At 39.8% G+C, this 24,306-nt stretch overlaps 1 protein-coding gene across 2 annotated transcripts in view; it reads right to left on the bottom strand.

Moving 5' to 3' along the window:
- The window catches only part of tmeff2a (transmembrane protein with EGF-like and two follistatin-like domains 2a), a 120,075-nt gene that overhangs the window by 6,507 nt on the left and 89,262 nt on the right, over window positions 1-24,306 (bottom strand). The window contains exons 5-8 of one of the 2 annotated variants that reach the window (XM_062431152.1): window positions 19,123-19,219; window positions 8,081-8,229; window positions 4,186-4,248; window positions 3,028-3,154 (exon numbers count right to left, since the gene is read on the bottom strand). In XM_062431152.1, coding sequence (XP_062287136.1) covers window positions 3,028-3,154; window positions 4,186-4,248; window positions 8,081-8,229; window positions 19,123-19,219 — 436 coding nt within the window. The remainder of the gene's footprint in view (window positions 1-3,027; window positions 3,155-4,185; window positions 4,249-8,080; window positions 8,230-19,122; window positions 19,220-24,306) is intronic. The other variant, XM_062431153.1, reaches the window with a different exon arrangement.

The raw sequence follows: 24,306 nt of genomic DNA, 5'->3' as shown, positions 1-24,306 counted from the left end.
GTTTTTTAGTGTAGTGAGGCATTATTATGGATTATTATTTCAGATTTGCTCATTCATTTTAAAATGTTATAGCTAAACGTTCTCCCCTCTTGCCCTGTTGAACTACATTGGAGCTATGCTGCAGTGTTCCCAGATCTCAGTACTTAACTTGGTGAGAACAAAAAGGTTGTTGTTACTGAAATGATGCTGAAAACCTAAAAAATAGATCCAAGTTGTAATAGATTGAAAACCTATGAGGTTTAAATAAAGTGTCACGGTTTGGTGTAATGTTTTTTGGCTAATTGGGGCACTGCGACAAACTGTAAGCACAACATGGACACAACATTTCTTTACAAAGTTGATACCACTAATATGTTAATACTTGTCTATTTACACATCCTGCAGACACAAAGACATGTTAGCATTTAATTTGAGTTGTGTTTCTGGCCACCGGAAGACTGTAAGTCTACCATTCGCCCTCCCTTTAGCTCTGTTTAGCTAATTGCTAACTTTGTCTGCAGTTTGGTGCTGGGCAGGTAGCGTACAGTGAGTTTATCAGAGATTTACTCTTTATTGCTGAAAGCAGCCGCCTGCTGTGACTGGAAATGATGCTGGTGAGAGTTGTGAGAGTCATTCTGAACAGCACATTTGCCGTTGGTGAAAACGAAAACAGAAGATAATAAGGGAGTTGAAGAGGAGTATAATGGTAAATGTTTCTCTGTGGGTTTACCACTACCATTGATCCCTTTCACACTGAACTGTACACAGTAATTTCATCCATGTTAAAAATATCCTTTACAGCATCTTTAAGGTTAGTGTTAAGGGATTTGGCCTTCTTGAAGATCCTCAACGGGGTACTGCACATGCTTGTTAGCTTGCAAATGATAGTGTTTTTGGAGTTACACACTCTTATTTGGCTGCTGAACTGCCATAGCTTCTGGGAAGCCACTGATGACACCCTCAAAGGTATCAATCATCAATTATGTTCACAACAGCTCATTTGATTGTTTACAGCCAAGCCCTGTAACTGGCAGGCACATCATAGAGCTACAAAGTGTGGGTTCTTAAGATGCGATCACCACCAAAATCAAATTGTATTTCGTAAAACAAGATCATAATGTGCGGGGAAGGAAAAACCAACATCCTCATTAAGAAGTGAGAAATCCAACATGGGATTAATTTGAAGCAGCGCAGCATATTTGACTGGTCAATAGCAGCAGCAGGGATCTCAAACACTTCCCCCTTCTCAGCACAAGATTACACAAGATAAACAAGCCTGATTACAAAATAAATGGGCTCCAGCACTCGCCTAGCAATTGCTAAATTTTACAACTGATTAGCCATCTTACATTACACCACTTTCGTTTGGTGTCCACAGATTAAGGATGCAGAGGCAGGGAGGATATCATTAAAATTTGTCATGAAAAGACAGAAGTAGTCTGAATCCACTTGCTTTAGGCAGGCTGTGTCTATACCCATAAAGCAGTCAGTTACTGAAAACACTGCAGCCAATAATAGCTCATAAATACGTTTGAATTTATTGTTAGAGAAGAATCAATGCACTGTAGCCCTTAAATAGCTGATATTAAAATGCTCTTATTGATTGCTTGCTATTTAAAATCCATTCAATTTCTTATGATTTAATAATCAATAATTCAACTCAGGGTGTATTTATATGTAAATATTACATAGTTAGAAACTGGGTTTAGTTATCTAACTTTAAGGTGGAATGTCATCCCTTGTCCTCCAATATTGTGGTGTTGATTGTTAAATTATGTTAAAATGTTCTCGCTATATCACCACAGGCCTCACCAGTGGCGGACGGCATGTGGAACGTCATACCAGCAACAAAGCTTATTTCAGAGTCAGCGAGCTTAATAAATCACCATTAAATATTTGTGCATATGAACTACTTTTTATTTTTCAAGCATTTTGATATTACTGAAATTAATCACACAAATGAATCTGTTTCTATTCTCTTTCCTAATGGGGGTCCTCCTAGCCACGAAATACACAGTTCAACACTAGTTCCTCTTGATCTCGCCTCCATTTAAGACAAGTAAATGAATGTAAAAAGAGCGCAGAAGACAGTGCCCTAAACTAAAATAATAGGATTCAAGAATAATTGGTGGTATCAACAATTGCTGATTATATTGTAAGAGAAGCATAGACTTTCAGCCACTTTATTCCACTCAGTGGATGAAATACTGTATTACGTTCAGTCTAATATTTATATTATCAAACGAGGGGGAAACATTCTGGAAATTTGAGGTATGACTTTACTCAGCTTCTTCCTGTTTACTACTTACTTTCTATCTGTAGTGTGGCGGCCGTAGGACACATACAGTACCACAAAGTTTAGACACACCAAATTCTCCTGATTGAGAAAGTATGTCCAAACTTTGACTGGCACTGTGCCTACATATAGCCATTAACACAATATTAGCCAATATTAGCTTCACTGTGCCAGTCTAGCAGATGGTGACAATGTGACAAAAAAGGAGTTGTAAATAGCAAGATGACATGATAGACACTTCTTCTCGCACTGCTGCATATTTGCATTGCTTAACTGTCACAAGAGTGGTCGAATTTTAAGCAGAATATGATGAGCAAGTTAAGACAATATTTGCATTGTGCTTATGAAATAAAGACATTCATTTAAATTCAGGATTAATGTTGAATTGTTAATGTTTAAATTTAAAAGTGTTTTCCAGAGAATATTTCTGATTGGTTAACAGACAGCTAAGTAGCAAAGCTGAGCTGTGGGATGGAGTGTATCTGCTTTTTATGAAATTGATGTGCAAATTTATCAGTCTTTTATAGTTTCGTTTTGTTGTGATGTGGTGCTATATAAAGATTGTTGTGATATGGCGCTATATCACAACAACAAAAAAAACAGCTGAAAGCAGAAAAGCAGAAAGCCCTCAGTCCCTGTAGCTTCACCCGGGTAAATAACCAGCCACCACTGGTCCTCACAAATACTGGAACATGTGTGTGTGTGTGTGTGTGTGTGTGTGTGTGTGTGTGTGTGTGTGTGTGTGTGTGTACCTGCAGGAGGGCTGGGCCAGAATACTGGGGTATTGACACTCTCCATGGACGCAGTAGTTTTTGTAGTGATCTGGACAGGGGATGTACAGGCCGCGGGCCAACCCATTCCTCGGGTCATCTGTGTCCTCTACAAAAGGTAAACACACACAGATACACAAAAGCCGTAAATACGCATGAATGCACACATGCTCGTGGTCGCCTGTGTATATATGTATTGTAAAATAAAGATGCAGACTGAATAAGAGAGGGCACGATGGATACTAAAAGGTACAACAATAAAAAAAATGCAGGATGGAAATGGATTTGGAGAGAGGATCTGAGGAGAGGAGGTCTGAGAGCGATAGACAAAAAGAACTGAACAGAATTGAGTCACAGCTGGAGACTGATTCATATTTGAGTGGTGGCACATGTTATTTTAATCAAAAGAGACCAGAGAATTAAGTAAAGTTGTTTATTTGTTTATTATACAGATGATATTGATGATTAGTATTGTCAAAAGTCTTTGGCGCTTGGAGATTTGAATCGAAGGACGTCAATCCTGAACAGCAATCTTTATATAGCGCCAAACACAACAAAAGTCATCTCAAGGCACTTTTCACACAGACCACGTCTAGACCATACTCTTTAATTTAATTTAAAGAGACCCAACATTCCCACATGAGCAAGCTCTTGGCGACAGCGGCAAGGAAAAACTCCCCTTTAACGGGAAGAAACCTCAGGCAGAACCGGACTCTAAGTGGGCGGCCATCTGCCTCGACCGGTTGGGTTGACGACAATCGACTTCAATCTGACTTCTGCTGAGACTGATCGGGGTGATGAGGTTGATGAAGTGACGCACTGATGAATCTGTGAAGACTGGGCGGTGATGGGGAGGTGGTGGGACGCCGAGAAAACATTTAAAAAGACGGTGTGTCATCGTGCTATTGGTTAGATGTGACCAGGTGATGTGAACAGATGACGTCTTAATTGATGCCCGAGAAATGACAGCAAGGAAATTATGAGCTTTGAGAGAGATCAGTATGAGCGGTGAGAAGGATCGGAATGAGTGAGGGATAAGAAATAAAACTATAGACGTGAGTGTGCAAAAAAAGATGGTCTTCCTGTCTGATCTTTCGCTAAACTTAATTTGTCATCCGCCACCAGCACACATGCAATCACCTGTGATGTCGGTCCGTGCAAAGTGTCCATCTCCTCCGCCTTTGTTCCCGGATATGATGTCGCCTGGAAAGGCCACATAGACACATTAAAACTGATGTCAGGTCAGTAAAGCCTCTCCAAAAGCTGTAACCCTCTCCATGAGGAGTTACACAGTCAAGCTGATGCCAGAGCGGGTATGAATTATCGTTTCAACAAAGGGTTTAGTGCACTTGTCTAGTAAATGTGTGCAAAATGTGAACAACTCTCTTCCAACGTCACGAACCCATCTCCCCTAATGTATTATACTGAAGATAAGTTAGAAAAGAGGAGAGTCGAGGAGAAAAGATCAGAAGGAATAGTACTTTTTGCTCACCTTACTGATGTTGCATTGAATTCCTGTTTTCACAATGCTGGAGACAAAATGTCTTTCCAGTCATTGTACTTTTATTATAACAATTGTATTTCACTGGTCAGTGAATTTTACTCCCTCAAATGGAGTCTATGGAAGTATTTCTCAGGTCATGATGCAAGAACCGTGGCAAGAAATGTGCTGGGATCTGGAATTTATTTATTTATTTTTTATTTATTTACTTATTTCATTTGTTTATTTACTCTTAGAATACCAGAGGCACAATAAAATAAGAAAAACAAAGCAGCATTTCAGGGGAGGTCTTGTGTTTATGGCATCCACTTAAGAAAAATCAAATAAAAATATTAAATTCATTTTAAGAGTGCTTAGAGGGAAAATACCACAAAAAAAGAAACAGAATAACACAATGAAAATGTTTTCTTTTTCGTTCTTTTTTCCTTTGACGTTTTTCTAGCTCCACTCATTGATGATAACTTGAGGTTTCAATTACGCAACATTGATGTGGTTAAGTGGTGGAGCTGGTGAAATAAATGAAGACAAAAAACAACCTTCAACATAAGAAGGTTATCAGTCATTTTTATTGCTTGAGACTGGTATGAGTGACTGTAGCAAGCCGGACATTTTATAGAAAAAGAAGAAGAAAAAAGAAATGTAGAGTTATTTCCTAATAATATGACAGGTGACACATGGGGAAATATTATAAACCAGCAATCTAAATGTCAAGGTGTCACTTTGAATCCTTGCTAATATGAGTTTTACTTTTTCCAGAAGTGTAAATCCCCCAGTTTCATGACAGAATTCATGACATTTGTTTCTCTCACTACTTGAAATGGAAGCTTGATCAGATCGATCAGGGTATTCTGACCCAAAAGGGTGTAACATGGGGGAATACAGATTTCTATTTGTGCTGCAGAGCTGGTTAGCCCCCCTGATTGCTTTACCCCGCATCACTTCTCAAAGCCTTCATCTTGGTTCTCACATCTCAATCAATTGCCCCCAATTGTCCCCAGAGGATACAGAACCAGTCGAAATGCTTGCAAATGTACTCACACACAATAAAAGCTGCTAACAATTGAGATTTGAGCTCCCGTCTGAACTCTGAATGTGGAAAAGTTTTTTTGCCTTTATTTCCACCCAATGGCAGTTTCAGTCAGATTTAGCAGTTGCGTAACGCCAAGGCTAAAGCGAATCAACATGAGGAGAAATTAAAAAGTCGTTGGATCATACCACAAAGAAAAGAAAATATAAAAACATTCAAAAGGAGAATTATTAAGTGACTTTGTCTTCTCCCACATGGATTAATAATGACTCACTTTAGGGACTTAACCACACAGATTAATAAAACAACTTTATCCCTGGAACAGTAAGAAACAAATACTGAATCCAAATAATAGATACTACACTAAAAAGAAGGGATTACCATTCAGTAAAAGTATCAATATACATAGCAGGGAAGGCTATGTGGGAGTTTGAGGATTATCTCTGCACACAATGCCAAAATATGATTATAGTAAAAATATCTGCAATTACTAAATGTGGTTGAAGCTGGAGCTGGAGCGACACATGAATTCATGTTGTCTGTATTTAGCTCTGCAAGCTGCCTCATTTTCCCTCATGGCCTCACTTCACCTTGAAGTGAACACCTGCCCAGACAGAGAGATTGACAGTTTCCGCTGTGCATGTGAAGGTGTGTCTGTGTCTTTCACAGTTCATAAGCCTCATGCAAAAAACACTTGTATGAACACATTTGTTTTTGGCTGGATCGCAAAAATGGGGCCGGCGCTATAAATGTGAATGTCCGTGACTGACTGACTGACTGACTGATTGAATGACTGAGTGATTCACTGACTGTGTGATGATGCTGCATCATTGGTCGGATGAAGGCTGCCTAAGCTTGAGACTGCCAAGTATCCTGGAATGCATTTTGCCCCAACTGGCAGCGATGGTGGAAATTTTGAGCCAGGCCAAATGCTGTCGTAATTTTCATTGTAGGACTGTTAATGTGTCATTTTATTAAGTTTTAATAAACCATTTCAATTCTCAATATGTGGTCAGTTTATCTAAATAACACCTATTTGGAAATTTGCTGTTTCAGAGCTGCTCGCTGAATGAGACGGGCCGCTCATCTCACCTGCTTGCAGTCCGACTTTTGACATGATCAACGCCCGTCATCATCCAGCGAAGAACATGATCTGATGAACTGATTTGTGCAGCTCTTTGGTGATTTACATCTGGCTCTAATGTCTCTGTAGCATTTTGATATTTGAAATATTTGAAATTGTTCCTTTTGGAAGATAAATGTTGGTCTCACAGATTAAATCTAACAACTAGCTGCTATATTAGTTTGTTTGAATTTAAAATGAAGCTTCATTATTTTTACTGAACAGAATAACAGCGCTGCCTCTGGGGTTCTATATGTACAGATATCATCACATTTCAATTAATATAAATGTATTAAAATGAACAGATCAGTCTACATTGTTTGATTTTATTAAGCTACATAACAGTTTTTTTTTTTTATTACAGCTACATTACAGACTGAATAACATTTTTTTGTGAGAAAAGAAAGTGTTAGTGGAGCTTGGAGTTGAGATTATTTGGTCACAATATAGTCAGGTAGGTGTGTTGAAGATGCTGTTGTCAGCAAGAACGCAGCTGTCGCAGCTGACGTCCTGCCGTCCTCAGATGTTTGTTTTGCATCCACCTTGCCAAGTCCAAATTTGTGTACTTGGTACTGAGAGAGGCTCTCAGTCAAATTTGAAATTTGTGGCATTCGCCAACTACTTAGAAATGACTCTTTAACACTATCTAGGACAGGGTTCTATAGAGTCTTGAACATACGTCTGCCTTAATTTCCTTACACTTGTTTTGAGTCAAGAATTATAATGCCATGATCTGATTGCATCTGATTTTGATTTTTATATGTCGACAGAGCAGCTTCTTCATTTCAGTAGCTGCTACAAAAAAACTCCCATACTGACCGCTGCCTCAGGGTATTCCTGCAGGTCCACTATCATCTTCTGTTGTAACTGTAACTTCACCTATAGGCGATAATATTCTCCTTGAGCACCTCCCATCATCATCGAACTTCATGTCAAAGCATTCCCTCTTTATTTCGGTCACAGTACAGTGCTACTATGATGACATGCCGTTGGCAGCTCTATTATTTTCAAAATTGTTTCAGGTCCCCTACGACTGACACTCCTTAATTCGTGATGTTTTTCTGTGCTGATTTCTGACAGCAGGACTGAAATTCTTCTTTTTACTCTTTGTTAACATTTCTGTGAATTAAATGTGTCCACGAATGGAGAAGAACAAGTCAACTTAAATGACAATATTAAGGGCACTGATTACAGAAATGGATCACATCTCACACCTACTCATGAACAGATGTCATTCATCAGGCTCAAGCATGCACTTTATGTCAAGTCTGTGCAGTTAAGAGAGTTTGTTTAATCCGACCTGGAGCACTTCAACTACCAAAGCTCACAGGATAAGAATATAATATGTGATAATGTGATATATACTGTTTGACTTGTGTCTAACCTTGGCAGTGGCCCAGGTACTTGACCTCGATGCGTTCCTGCTTCTGACAGGATGCCTCCTTCACCTGGCAGGGGTTGTCATAGGAACGGCCATCTGAGGCACACACTGGGTTGAAGCTGATGTGGGAACAGTCAATGTTGCAAACACACCTGCAAAACAAGACGTCATATTACAGAACAGTTCTTTCTATGAAAATAAACCTCCTAACACCCGTGTCAAATTGCAAAATAAATGAGTTCTGAAATATTTAGGAAAATGACAGCATCTTTATAAGCAAAATAAACTGTGTGTTTGACTGCGGGAGATACAGACCCAAATTCATTCAGGGATTAAAAATGAGACAAAACCCCCCCCCCCAAAAAAACAGTCAAGCTTGCACTCAGCCAGGATGTTGGACCATGCATAGTAATCCTGTTCAAAATTGGGTTTTGGCACATTCAATTTGTCACAATAGCAAATAGATTTAACTTTGCAAAAAGAGACAGGCTGCACAGAGGGCTTGATTGACAAATTATGTACCATTACAATGGCAGGAAGCAATTACTAATGAAAGAATTGTAGATAACAAAGCTGTACATTTTAGTGTTGCAGAGGAAATAGTAACATGAACATCCAACACTCTGAAGTCCAGAGATATGAATATATTTTTTTGGATAACAATGAAATAACCTAAATGGAAAATAGTAACTTATAAGCTTTTTTTATTGCAGTGATTACTGAAACACACTGAAGAAAAAGGTCAATGTAGATTATACGGGTGCCCGGTTCCTAATAGAACAGGTTCTGCTAAGCAAAAAATCTGGACCATTCAGGAAAAATGATGCGATGACTTCCGCAGCTGATGAGGCCATAAATGAGCATCCAGTAATGAAGTTTGCTTGTGAGGTGAATGACTGCCGATAGTATCCATGAAAACAAACTGTCACCTGGACCTTTGTTTTTAAAGTAAACGCACAGATATCTGCATAGTTATTTAAGTAACACAAAATGATAAAGTAACAATGTAGTTTGCATTTGCTGGTAATATGTTGGTAAAAACATCATTTTGAAATAACATCACATCAGATTTATCAAGTGCGGCAGAAGACATCACTCCATGTTCCCTGAAACATACAGATCTCATAAAGAACAGTTTTGTCATACTGTATCCTGTATCCATAACTTCACATCTTGTTCCCCTGTACCTAGCTATAAATATGTATTGGTACATACTGTACTGGTACTGGTAGCCCTAACCCTCACCCGTACAATAGAATAAGCTGTAACTCTTCAGACTCTTGTCTAATGTATCACTGTCACATTTAAGCAAAACAATGTAAACTGCAGTGATTCTGTTATTTCTACAAGTTTTTATCACTAATAGTCCGATTATCTTAGAATTGATGCATTTACTCCTCACAACAGATGATTACGTTAAATGCAGTTTGTTCATATAAAAGGTAAATTAAAAGCTTTTTACGTGCTGTATTTTGTCGCTAACATCTGTAATGTTTATGACTTATAAGTCACGTGATGTTTCTCATGTTGTAATTTGATAGTTTTATTTTGTCCATTAGGGGTCGCTCTTGGTTCACTGTCGCACCGTATTTGGAAAAACCATGAAACTATAAGAGCTCGGATAAAGCTGCGGTATTGGAGAGAGAAAAGTACCACTGAAGTTCAATAAGCCTCACTAAAGAATTCAAATATTACTTTGTTGAGTTGGACTTTGGAACTTTACAACATCCATAATACTTTTTAATTAGTCATATTTCGTGTTCTCTGTATATTGAATCAGTCACTTCCTTCCCTGAAGCTGATATTTATGGTGTTTTTTTGTGTGACCGTTATGTATTCATTTCTGTGAGAATCAAGCACTTCCTTGATGCTTTTAGCTCGAGCCAATTAACAGAGCAATTTGCTGTTGCACCACACTTTTGATGAAATCTGAGTGTGAGACATGCAGCGTTTGTGTGTGTGTCTGCTATGGTTCCTTTTGCATGTGTGAAATCTCCACAAATGGGGAAGAGAGACAGAGAGCACCTGAGTGCAAGTGCACATAAGTATGTATGTGTGTATCTGGGTATACGTGTAGTGTGTGATCAAGTGTGTGGCAGGCCTGATCAGCAGAAATTATACCCAGATTGCCTTCCCCAAGACAGTCACTGCTGAGTAGCACTGAACGCTAGATTCTGTAATTATAAATCTGTCATTATTCTCCCGGTCTTTTCATCTTCCCCTAGTGCCAACCTCCCTGTAAAGCACAGGCATTCAGCTGTCTTACAGTCTGAGCACCCGCCAACACATATGCCCATGCCCCCTCCCCGAAACACACGCACACAGACCGGGACACACACACACACACACACAGACCGAGACACACACACACACACACACACACACACAGACCAAGACACACACATACTCAGGCAGACACCTTCACAATCAGCCCTGATGATTCGTACTGCTGAGAAGAAAAGTTGGCAGTAACAGCTACTGTTGTAATGATGGATCAGCAAAATAAGAGTGATGTGAAGAAAGGCTTCGTTATGCATTAGAGATTCAGCTGTAAAACGGCGCACAGTATCGGAAATCCCATATGGCACTGAAGGTATGAATGGCCTGCCACTGCAGAGGTTTACATAATGAAACTGCAACACCCTGATTTAAAGGGTCAGTTTGATATTTTTGAATGAAAAGAAAAACATTTTCTTTCTGTAACCTGTAGACAATCTGTAGGTATTGAGATTGAGTTGAAGAGTTTTAAGTTAAGATATCCACCTAGAGACTTCACTGTCAACAGTTTTCATTTGGAAATGCAGAAAATGTCCCTAAGCAAACTGTCAACAACATCTTCTGTGTATCATCCAGAGTGATGAGGATACTGTTTCATTTTTCAATGCTGTGAGCACCATGCATGAATTTCCACCTTCTTCCACTTAGGGGTGTAAAATTTAAGACAAGATATAAGAGTCACAGATGTGCGACCACATATCCGACACACACACTCTTATGTGACATAATTCTTTGTGGCAACAGTTGATATATCTCTCAATAACTGATCTTTTTTAACACACACACACACACACACACACACACACACACACACACACACACACACACACACACACACACACACACACACACACACACACACACACACACAAACACACACACAGACACACACACACACACACACACACACACACACACACACACACACACACACACACACACACACACACACACACACACACACTGTCTCTGAGCTATTGTGCCTCTGGTGTGTGGCTCTCTTGCTGGCTACGTTTTCCGACACTGACAGAAATTTAAGACTCATGTACAATACTGCCTGAAATATTCACATTAAATCTGCAGACTTCAAAATATCCAGCAATATACATCTTTCTCCTCATTTAATGTGCGCTGACAGCAGCTAATGCTACTCCACATCGGCCCCTAACTCGTCCCAGTTGGTTCCAATTATTGAAGACCTGAGTGTTTTTTCTTTTTTTATTTAATTAGAAGGACATGCTCTCTTGTATAGTATTGTTTAAATGACCCTATTTGGATGGATAACACTGTCCTGGAAACAGAGGTAAAAAAAAGTTTCAATTAAAAATGCATCCCACTTGGCTTATGTTTCCCTGCATGTGTTAGTAAATGTTGGTGTGGCAGTATTTGAAATAATAATTGAGAAAATAATGATTTCTTTTAGCTACTTACAGTCAAAACTACACATATTTCTTGAATGAGAGATACAATCAAATCCTATTGAATCACAGGCAAATCGCAGTGAATCACAGTGTTATAAATTTACCTTTGTTGTTTTTACATCAGATCATAGATCTTCATGAGTGCGAAATTGTTTGAGAAGGATACAAATACTTCTATCGGGGTGAATCCAGATATTCCACAAGTAGACGTCTCAAAAACCTCAGCAGATAAAAGCTAAATTATCTGCACGAATAGATACCGTGATATCTGGAATATATTTTATATATGCCTTTAAAAATGATAAAACACACTATCATTTTTCAAAAGCTACCCTCAAGACAAGATTAGGACTTGCAATTAGAGTGTGTGCATTATCATGAAAAGTATCTAAATGAATAGTTTAAGGATGAAAGGAGGCAGCAAGTAAAATTCTGTAAAACTAATCAAAGCAAAATCTTCAGAACTTCTGAGCTAAAAAGGAAATTACCGCACAACCCCCCCCCCCAAAACACTGCACACATGTACAGTAAATGTATACATGCACTCTACTCCTCCTCAGTTCTCCCATTGCAGAGGAGCTTTCAGAGTCTCAGCCCTCCCGAGAGGCCGCTGTTGGTCGCTGGCTGATGTCTGGGCTCTATACATTTTTAATGAGGCCTCTCACTTTCTCCACAATAGGCACTATACTACTAGACTGCAGTGCGTCAACACATCCTAATGCTACTCGCACACACACCCGGACACCCGCAGACAGGCGTGCACAGTCATATACATGCAAGAGACAGCGAGTGTCATGTGACGAACCTCGTCTGTTCCTCGTTTTCTATCTCACCAGCCAAATCATTCCTTCACACACTCTACTGAGAGGTACACAGGGATAAAGTAGTGTTACATTCAATGTAGCATTGTGTGTGTGAACGTGTGTACACGTCTGAGTGTGTATGACATGTGTGAGTGAGGTGCGTACTTTCTTAGGAGGATGTGTTGTATTGATTAGCTCCCTGCGATTATTTCCTTCAAAGCCCCTTGCTCCCCCCAGACTGTCTGCTGTCTCCCAACTGAAAAGGCCACTCTCTCACACACACACACAAACACAACAGCTGAGGCCACCATATCCACTGACTGCCACATGTTGTATACAAATCCCTAGCAGCAAACTTATTGCAACTGAACATAGCATTGATTTTCATAATCCTTAGCCTCAAATTTCACTGTAATCCTTTTGAAAAAAAACTGAGAGGCAGAGGCAAACAGACAGACAGAGGAAGAGAGACAGAAACACACAGTGACAGAGAGAACAAATCAGCAACGTTAAAGGGGACGTGTCGTGAACATTTCCAGGTCTGGGGCTCAACTGCAATGTCTTTGCATGATTCACAGTCTAGAAAACTCCTTATTTATCTTATACTGGCTCTTTATGCAGTCCCTCAATTCGGCCTCTGTCTGAAACAGGTCGTTATAGCTCCTGTCTCTTTAAGGTACTCTTCCCAATGAGCCCAAACTGATTGGTTAGCTCCTGGAAGCTTCTTCTTGGCAGACTCCATGCGGCTCGAGAGGCTGCATAAACAAACAGTAGTAGGATTTCACTTTTTTCCCCCTTTTTTCCCCCCTTTATGGACAAACAATCCGATGTCATCACAATGAGGAAGTGGAAGTGGAATGATGCATTGAGGTTTTCGATTTTCAGGGAGCATTTTAACATATCTTCACCTCAAGTTTTGGACCTTTGAGCATGTTTAACATAGACGTCTGATATCATAATAGTGTAAAAAGTAACAGAAAACCTCTAAAAGTATGAGTAAAGTATGAGTATGAATATGAGTATAAGCATGTCCCTTTTAAAGCAGAAGGAAAAGGGAAAAAGAGAAGAGAGAATAGAGAGGCAGAGAAAGCCATGGGAATGCACACACACATACAGACATACAAACACACACACGCACACACACTCCAGGCTTGTGGTGGGCTTCCTGTTGACTTGTGGCGCCCTCCTGCATGTTACCTTGTGACTTCTCCTCTGTCTGGCTTTTCATTGAATTTCCCTTTTGCTTCCACAGAACAGGCTTCAATAAGGACACAAGTGGCGGCATTGAAAAGCCCCTCGCTCTATTCTCGGGAAGTCTAAAACCCAGCGTTAGCTCAGCAAGTGTCCTACAGCACCTCTCTATGACTAGCTCACTATCTGCCTTAATTCTATCAACGCCGATGGATGCTATTGATGGGTTTGAAAGCATGGGTTTTTGTGGGTAATTACAGTTTTACACCACAAATGGATCTAAATGGGTTTTCGTGACACTCTATTGATCTTTGAGGGGTAAATTGGTCTTTTTGCCTGCCGCCTGCCTCCAGAGGACAAGGAGCTTCAGAGGGGTGGTGTAAGGATAGCGAGGCTCTCTGCCACAGCAGGGTCAAATGAAGTATAATGCAGCCAAAATAGATTCAACTAACATAAAGTATTTTGATTACATCACTGAGCACTTTTTTCCTGCTTATTTGAATCCAGATGGTGAATCATAAATGATGGCAAATAGAATCAAAGGGCTGTGGTGTTTTCGGGTGGGGGGGCGGGGGGGTTAGACTTTGATAGCAATTTTCTCCTGACCAAGCTGCTCAGTGAAAGTCAGAGTCTCATTTCAAAGCACATTATGACAATAACCCTTCATCATAACTGGCGTGCATTCTTCTAAGCTGTCAAATTGAATAAAAATATAAATCATCACATCTAAAAATGTCTCGTCATAATTGTGCTGATGAACAAACTAATGGATTATTCTTCAACGAGGCAGAAAAGGATATCGTCGCTGCCACCGGGAGTTACAGATGCCTTACAGATTTGTTTACATTTTTCACAAGTAATTAATTCGTTGCATCGTGGTTTTCTTTGAGTCTCGCATGTACCTCTAAATTGGACTGATTTTTCAGCGATTCAAATACAGCTGGTGCCTGGGTCACTGACGGCTGTTCTCCCTCAAGGGAAAAACAACTGCGCTAATTAGAGCTTTGTGAGGAGGATCAAGAAAAAGGGACATCATCTTCTTTTGCCTGAGCGTGAAAACAGAGACGTGTTGCAAGAAGGACTTATGCTGGGAGGACTACAAAATATCAGCCTGGTAATGGTCCAATCTGACAGATGTGGTAAGGGGAGTGGGGGGGGGGGACAAAAATATGCATTGAGCAATTGAATCAATTGCTTGTTTTATCCCATGTGTCACAGTGGAGGACAACTAATGCAGCTTATTGGATGCGGCACAATAACAGAAACATTTGCATAACAGATTTTTTTTTGCATTCTTTCCCCCTAGTTTGACAACTTCTACAACGTCTTCTGTAACATTGACCCTTAGCAGCAAAGAACACTCTTACGCCCACAGCTATAAACACGCCAAAGCCAAAGAGGAATGGTGTTATTGGTGCTGTCAGGGGGAACGGTGAAGTCACTCTCTAGTGGCTAACTAATCACCTACAGTATGCTCCCAATGAAAGAAAAACAGCAAGCTCTGATTGTTTGAGTTCCAAAACGTAGTCTCTCTGTTGGCTAGGCTACAGCAAGACTTTATGGCTCTGATGATAATCGCCTAATCTAACAAATGACTCTTTGAAAAGGCAAAATGATCATGTAGTCTGATCCTGAAAGAAACACCTACTCTTAAGGGGATAGTTTATATACTTGGAGTTAGATGAATAGATTGAATTGTCTCTCATGTCTGTACTTTAAATATAAAGCTCGAGCCAGGAGTTGATTAGCTTAGGTTAGCAAAAAGACTGGAAAGAGAATAAAACAGCTGGCTTAGCTCTGCCTAAAGGTAACAAATCGGCCAAACAGCACCTCTTAGATTCACCAATTGACACATTATATCTTCTTTGTTTAATTCATACAAAAACCAAAGTGTAAAAAACATCAAGTAGTGATTTTGGGTTTGCTGTTTCCAGTTTTTATGCTAAGGTACAGTGTTGGGCAGTATCATATTGCTTTATAATGTGCCACAATAATGAGTTTTCAGTGATGAGTAGCGTAAAGGATTACTGTTTGAAGCTCAGTAATTACAATACAATTTCTGATCCTAGTAACACTCTGTTACTTTGACATTTGAAGGTCGGCTTGTTTACTGTCTTTCAGGAATAGATGGAAGGTTCATATCAGAAAGCCTGTTTCCAATAATAGTCTTAAAATGATTATTTCCTTTGATAGACATTAATATATCACTTGCCGCTGGTTGGTTATGGCGAAATGAAAAAAACAACAGCAGATCAAAGCTAATACAAACAAAATGTGTGATCAAATAATGACTTAAAAAACTAAATAATATTTCAGTCTGATTTGACTACCAGGCTACTAGCTCCACACATCCTAAAGCATCACAAGACTTCATACAGAGACTACAAATGTACACAATAGCATCATTATTTATTGCTTTGTATTATTTGTATGAAAATATGAATATTGAATGATTATAAACACATCACTTTCACCTGGTCTTTGATTATAGTCATCTCTCCCCCGCTCATTGACTGACGGTTTGTTTGATTAAAATAAGCTGCTGCCTGATTGGAATAACTTGTCATTTTAATCAACATGATCCTTCTGTACTCCACACCAGAGGTTGGCTGCTGTTTGATGAAAATTACCTGCTGTTGGGTTGCAATTACCTGTCTGATTATTCAACAGAAACATTCTTATCAAAACACCTTGGGGCTTTTGAAAGATTAAAGAGTACTTGTAGTTTCCGTTTTACAATGAGGCGCACTGAAATATTCATATGTCTGTTTTTGTCATGTGCTTTTTTAACGAGATGCATTATTGACTGAGATGGCCTCTTCTCTCTTGTCCATTGTCTTCTTATTGTGGGGTGGAAAATGTGCATGACTGTCTTTCTTCCAGGTTGTGCTACATATGTTCGAGCTTCCATTTTCTTCTTTTTTGTTTTTCTAGTTTTATGTGTACAGGACTTTGATGGTATTATTGTGCCATTATGACCTTATGAATTCTCCCTCTGGGGGATTAAATAATTACCATTAAAACCATTTCTGGGTTGTAGTAGAATATTAAGGTGCATTTGAATGGGTGGGTGGCATCAGTAAAAGTGGACTCCAGCTGTTTGGTATTTGGAACAATACTCAGAAATGCATCATGAAGCCGCTCTTTGGCATTACAGTTATTGCACACCAGGGTACATTATCTTTCCATTACATCAAGCAGTTAGATGGAGTCATACTCTCTCAGGACAATTGTAATTTCTACTGGTGCAGCTGGGATTTATTAGAAGTATTCCTTCCTTTTGCTGATATGAGCGGATCCTGGTTTTGCTCTAATCTGCAGCAGGGGTGTGCATCTCCATCACTGAGGCTGATGCAACATGGTGTATTGCCACTGATACATGCAATTCAATATGGTACGGAGAGCTTGATTTTATTTCTTAATCATACATCAAATCATAAATCAACTAAACAAATGCCTTTTTTACGTTACATATTTGTTTCTCTAGTGCTGCAACTCTTTAAACATCTCAGTTATGCTGTTTCTCTTTTGACCTCTATATAGAAACACTTGGATCTTTCACAAACAGGTCTTTTCACAAGTCCTTTGTATTGTAGTGTTCTCTGTCTCCAGTTTACATGCCTACGCTCTGAGTTCAATAATCCACTTACTTCTATGTGCAGAACAATGAATATAGAGTTCCACCTGAAACATTTTGGTGTTGTACCCAGACGGGGAGTTCCGGTCCTCTGAAATGAGGCCAACGCGGAAGTAACTTAAAACTGCATTCTATCAAAAGGCCACCAGGGGGCGACCATTTTGGTGTCAAAAGGACTTCTGTCTCTATACAAGTCAATGGAGAATTCACCAACTTCTCACTTGATTTATAACCTCAGTAAACGTTTTCAAAATGTGTTTATGGTCTCAATCGCTAGTTTAAAGCCTTCTTCAATGCAGTATGATGTTCATTTGTGAAATTTTGGCCTCCCTGATTTTGTATTTGACGATAAAGCAGGGTATGCATGGGGGCGTGGCTACGTCGTGATTGACATGTTGATTGATTCACAGGTTCAGGAGTGCGGACAGATAGACTGCAGGAAATAGCTGTGAACTTGTTTCACACCGACAGTTTTCTCTGGATTTTGTGGTTATAGTTAGTCGTAACAGCTAACTTGGTTAGCATCACCAGGTTGCCGGTGTAGACTGTGGTAGATCCAGCCCTCGCAACCTCCCCCGCTCCGTCCTTTTGCCCCTCCTGATGCCCATATAAGTAGAATCTGTGTTTTTATTTTTCCTTGCATGCACCTGAAATTTTCAAGATGGTGCTGCTCAGATCCGAAACTATTGGCCTCCGACCAGCAGTCCACAAACCAATTGGTGACGTCACGGATGTTACGTCCATTTCTTATATACAGTCTATGGTTGTACCACTACTTAGCTGTAGCATGTAGCATGCTCATGAAATCTATTGGAGATGAAAGAGTGTGGCACCCTTTAGATGGGACGAATCAATCTAAATATCAAATTATTGGCCACATTTCTGAATAAGAAAAGGCATAGGGTCTCTACTAATTAGTTATACTGGATCTTACTGATGTGAGAATGTTAGAAACAATGCATCATGAGTTCATCATAAATTGTTTCCGGTGCACAATTCTTTAATCAGGTCAATCACATACTGTGGACCTTTATGCTGGTGCACCGATGCAAATTGGTGAATCTAACCATCCCTAATCCACAGTAATGTTGGTTCATTTAAGATTAATTCATTCTGTAGAGTGCGAATACATTGCTGCAATATTGTCTGCTGCTGGAAAACAGTTCATCAGTTCCATCTAATTGAGCTCTGGACCCACATGTTTATTATGTACCCCCGAGGATGTTTTTAGTGCTGCCTCTTTGCTAATGCGAGTGGAGGAGCTTATAACCTGCATCCATCTCATCTGCAAGAAATGGTTAAATTCATGACAAACGTTATTTCCTCTCTGAACTAGTTTTCCCTGTGTGAGTTGAAGTCATTTTTGGCCTGACATTGCCAAGTCCTGTAAGGATAGTAATTGGATTTCCAGAATAAGCGAAAATCTCCTTTCTCTCTGTGCTCCGCTCTAGTAATTGAGGTTAAATGAAATGGTCAACCATGCACTAAACCTCAGTGGGTGTTGAGCGGTGGGTGTGTGCAGTATAAAGAAGATTTCTAATCTGAATTCTGAGTGTTCAAACTAACTAAAATGCTTCAAATTACAAATACAGGGGGCATTTTTTGAATGGAAATGTTAGAAGGGAGTCCAGCTGTGTAAGTCAACTGGTGTCACAAGGTTTTGACAACAGTTTCAAACATGCTGATAGACTTTTTTTTGTGTGTGTGCAAACTCACCAAACATCTTCTGCGTCCACATCGCACTCAGCCCCAAACTGGCAAATGTCGCAGGTGGACGTTTCTTTCTGCCCTGCCTCAGCTGAGCCCTCTCCACCTAAAAGTGACAGAAAAAGACAGAAAAAGAAAGCATTTAATGGCTTTTTAAAAAAATCTGAGACTGACTCCTGTATGTAACTACTGTGTATTTGTCTAAAACCCATACAGTTCATTCAGAGGGCGTGCAAACCTGGAGCAAAGCCCCGTAACAATGCACCTCTCACAAAGCAAAATGACCGTGAGAAATCAGACTCGCACAACCTGAGTGCATTTACATTCGGCCATATCCCGCCATAATCCGACTGAAGCAGTCTTCTTCATCCATTCAATCTTACAGCCTATTCTCCAACCTCTTCTACTCCCTCCCCAACTCCCCTTGCCTCGCTCTCATCTATCACTCTCAAATCCCTGCTGATCTTTTTGGAGTCCCTCTTTTATTCCATCGTGCTGATTTTCTTGCGCTGTGAGTGTGACGACTCCTTGGCGGCAGCGGTGTGGGTACTGGCGTCAGGCTTATGGCGGCTTCATCACGCCTCATGAGCGGCCATGGGGGAGAAGGGGGGGGTGGAAAGAAAAAAAGCAATCTGGCCAATCTCAAATTGCATTCTCCTACCATAGAGGGCTCCTGTAGTCTCTGCACGCTTTCGCTCTTCTTCTCTTTCCCCTCGGCCCTCTTCTCCATTAGACAAGCTCTATTTTTAAACTTACTAGGGCCCATGAGGACAACTTCGTAAAAGAAGATGAAGAGGTGGAATTTGGCATCACTTCCCCATGTCATATCTTTAATCTCCCTGACACACACACATGCACAGACACCCACATTGGTGCCATCATGGATTGCTCCCTTGTGTCGCCTCTTTCATTTTCCCTTCTGAAACTTTTGTTATTTCTTGTGATCCCTCGCGACACACTGGATGAATTGGAAAGAACTCCGGCAGAGTGGTGTAACCTGATTTTCCGCCGTCGAACTTAAGTTGGGTTTGACTCTTATTTTAAGGTCAAAGTCAGTTAACTTTCCTTTGCTTTCTTCCGCTGCGTGTTGAATCTCGTTAGCATGTGATATTCCTGCTGCATAACTCTCAGTTTGGATTTTGCTGCTGTTGGGTCAGATTATCCCAACAGCTTCATCCGTCTCTTTTGACTGTGTCCAAAAACACAATGCAGCCTACAAGAGTGGAAATTTCCTTTACTGAGGATGTTAAGCTCCTTTCAAACATCCTGCCTTTGCTTTCAATGTTTTTCCTTTTGAAGCTGCGTCTGAAGCTGCAGGTGTTGGAAGGCAGCTCTGGTGGTGAGGCAGCGTGTCCTCTGAATGCTGAACATTCGCAGTCAGGTGGCAAGATGTACATTCTGTATTCACATCATTGCTTTGCTTTACCTTCAGGTCGCAGGACTGGACAGACTACAAGGTGTACAGCTTTGTTGGTGCGCAGCCCACCAATGGAAATTGAACGCCAATGTTGGTGTGCACTTCAAAAAGCATTTCAGAACATATTTTCATATTCAAATGTATTTGGTTTCATTGAAGCTTAATTTGTTTCCAGAGTGGTCTTAAAGTTTTCTTTAAAAAAAGTTATACTTGTTTGATGAAAATATATTAAAAAATAAATGATTGAGTGATGGTGAATGTATCATATTGTAGTTCTAGTTTCTCTGTGGCGTGGTATGATAAATTACATATTTTATGTACTCCTCAGATGCCGTTGTTGGAGCATCATGTCTTTTTTATAACAGTTGTTTAGTGATTGTTGTTTTGTCATTTAGTAGAATCTTTTTTAATGTTTTGCTAATACAAGTAACTGCTCAATTAACTGTTAAGCATTTTACTCTTTTCACTTTCACTCTTGTGCACACTGTGTAGGCTGTATACTTGAGTAAATACAAATTACAATATGCTTATGGTATCTTTTTCTAATTTTTAGCCACCATCATTTGAATTTGTTGTCCAATATTGTTTTCACAGTTTGACAACTGCTTCCAGTAAAAACTCCCAAGGCAATCTGCTGTCTTCCACCTTTATTGGAAGTGTGTTTAGCTCACTGCACAGCTGTGCAACTACACACATAAACCTGCAGCTCCGTACACAAATCTGAGGATCTGTCACCCTCAACAAAACGTGTCTGCTGTGTTATACCATTTAATTAAGTGGGTTATTTAACAAATTCCAGCTTCATGTGAGTAAAAATAACATGCTTAAATGTGAAAGTGACATTTATCATATATAATATATTGATATATTAAAAACATATTATATGTTGTGAAGGCACATGTGTTTTATTATTCAGTAGGGCTGCATAAAATATTAAAATAGTAGGGAAATGTTATCAACAAACACTGAGACAAACAAAGACATAATCCAGAGCAATAGTTCACTTTCTTTATCATTTCAAGCTCTTTTTAAAATATTCCTGGAGAAAATATTCTGATAGGGTTTATTAGTTTACATTTAACTTAAATATTGTACTTGGATTATTGTATGTAATGTTTACCTCCACTATTAATATTCTAAAATATTTCTATTATTTGTTTGTCATCACTATTGCATTGATCATGTGATCTCATCAACATTCATCCTTTATCTTAAGTTTTAATTTATCACATCATTAACATTCATTAATTTGTGACTATTCAACAGTAACTTACTTATACTTTTCTTTTATGTATCAACATCATATTATTAGAGCAGCATGTCTGTACACACAGTTCAGGGACCTAACGGAGAGAGCACACACTCAAATCTGGATCACCACACGCAACCTGCCATGGCAACTGATAATTCTGGATTCTGATTGGCTGGAAGGTGCAGGTTAACTTTTAATTGGCCAATAAAACTGTGCAAACCATTTACTAAGGTCTGTGTGTTTGAGAGATGTTGTTTTCTTTGAATTTTTCTAGTTTTTAACAGAGTGAAAGGTTTTCTATTAATTTGTTTACTTATTCTATCTCAGGCCAGTGTCTGCATATGTTTTCCTATTTATTGTGTTCATGTTGATGTTGCATTAATTCTTGTAATCCGGGCCAATTTTCTCCTGTGGGAGACAATAAAAGTAACCTTGAAGCCTGACCCTTGACAAATGACACATGGTGACACGTGTTTGTTTGCAATTCTGAATTAATGCATGAGTATTGAACTGTAGGCAAGGACAGCCACACTGAAGCTCGAGCTAGAGGGTTAGGGAGGTGGGGTTATTTGTATACTTATCAACTACCAACCAAATTGTCTCATAGAGAATCAAATTTAATTTCAAACATGTTGGATATTTGTGTGAATCTGAAGTCAAAAAGAACTAACAGTAGAAGAAGGAAAGCGTTGACTTTTTAAATAATTTTAGCTGTGGTGAATCTGCAGTCTGCTGGTCTGATGGACAGCTGTGAGAAGACCAGACAAGACAAGCAATCAAAACTAAAAAAGAAAAAGATCAGGAGAGTCATAGTAGAAGTGAGAGAGGAAAAGAAAGACAGCGAGCGCTAACACGTCTGAGTGCCTGTGACAGGGAAGAGGGGAGAGAGGCAGCTTGTGTGTGTGTGACAGTTTCTTAATAATATTGTGTAGCAGGATGCAGAGCGATTCTCTGCTCTAATAGGTTGAGTATGTTCAAGATTTGAGAGCTCGCAATCTCTGATTCCAAAACCTGTCAGGATTTTTAATACTCTAATAAACACAGCCTTGTGAACCTCTTGCAGTTTACCTAGATGTTGCCTAGCAACACAAATGGTAAGAATCCTCTAGCACAGGAAATATATGTTATGATAATATATGTACAAGTTTTAATTTGATGACATATGACATTTTGTTGGCAAGGGGCTTTGGTATATGCAGGTTCATACCCTCCAAAGTTTGTACATTACATGACTGTAATGGATGGTGTGCTTGTCAGGTGTTATCTCTTACATCCTGTGAGTTTATCTTGAACTGGCTTGTTAAAACTGACTTTTGTCACTACAGGGGACTATTTTTTACTTTTGTCAGAGTGCACAGCTGTGAGATTTTTCCAGCAGCTTCAGCTTCATTTAACTTCCATAAAGTTGGGGGACTTGTGAGAGAGGAAATGAGAGAGACAGTCAAAATCTAAGCAGAGGAAGCCATGAAATATAGACTTTTAGCTCCACATGGATAAAGCTCAATAAACCTTGAATCCTACACTTCTACATCTTTTTGTTAGACCCTCCCTGCCTGGCTCCAGTTTATAATGCAGGCTTTCTGTAATAAATTTGAAGCAAGCCGTGATGGCAGCATCAGCTTTGTTTTCATAGGCTTTAGAAAGACACTTAACCACAGATGACATTATAAACAGGCTTAGTCCCCATGACTAGTAAACTGATCTTGATGTGCAAAATCGGCAAAGTTCCCCTTTATAACTCACAGATGTAAGCATTGCTTGCTAATCCATGTCTTTTAATCCATTCAAGGCATGTTCAAAGGGTTGTTCTCAAGTGTTCACCTGTGCATGACAGTTCAATTATGTGGGACTGTTTTTTGTCTCACATCACAGTGTAGGGTACTGTTGATGCTGGGACTGCAGCTGATTGAATTAGACAGTTGAGACTCTTTGACCAGTGATGTTTAATTTCCCTTATTTCCACCTGTTGTGTATGTTGTGGTGTGTGAAATTTTCACAGGGCTCTCGCAGGCAGTGGAGCCAGCCAGCTTCTCTTGCCTCTGTACTCTGTCAAATGATCAGCTCCACATGAAGCCTTGTGGGCAGGCAGGCATGTAAGCTCTCCCACGACTCTCCTCTCCCACAATCGCATGACACAGAGAAGCAGAGACAGCCAGAGAGCCCATACACGGTTCTGTTATGCCTCATCGTGTTTTATTACATGTGTGCGTATGTATGCATGACGCAAATGCCAACATTTTGTCCTTTCCCTCTTATTTGTTCCCCCTTTCCTTCCTTATGCTACAGCTAACCCATCTTGGATGCACACACTCATGCTCACTCCACCCCAGATCCCCGTACACGGTACTGCAGGCACAATTATGGACGGCGACTAGGGACACTCAGTGTTTTCCACTCTTCAAATCCCTGATAGAGTCTCCTGTAGCACAAACACAACATCTCCCCTGTTTCTGTGTCTGCTAATCCTTGGAATCAGGAGACATGCTGGGTAATGACTGAAATGATTAGCTCTTCTACTACCTCC

The sequence above is a fragment of the Scomber scombrus genome, chromosome 13, assembly GCF_963691925.1.
Source record: "Scomber scombrus chromosome 13, fScoSco1.1, whole genome shotgun sequence".
Lineage (NCBI taxonomy): Eukaryota > Metazoa > Chordata > Actinopteri > Scombriformes > Scombridae > Scomber > Scomber scombrus.
The sequence above is the reverse complement of the archived record's forward strand: the minus strand, read 5'-3'. Positions and strand labels throughout refer to the sequence as shown.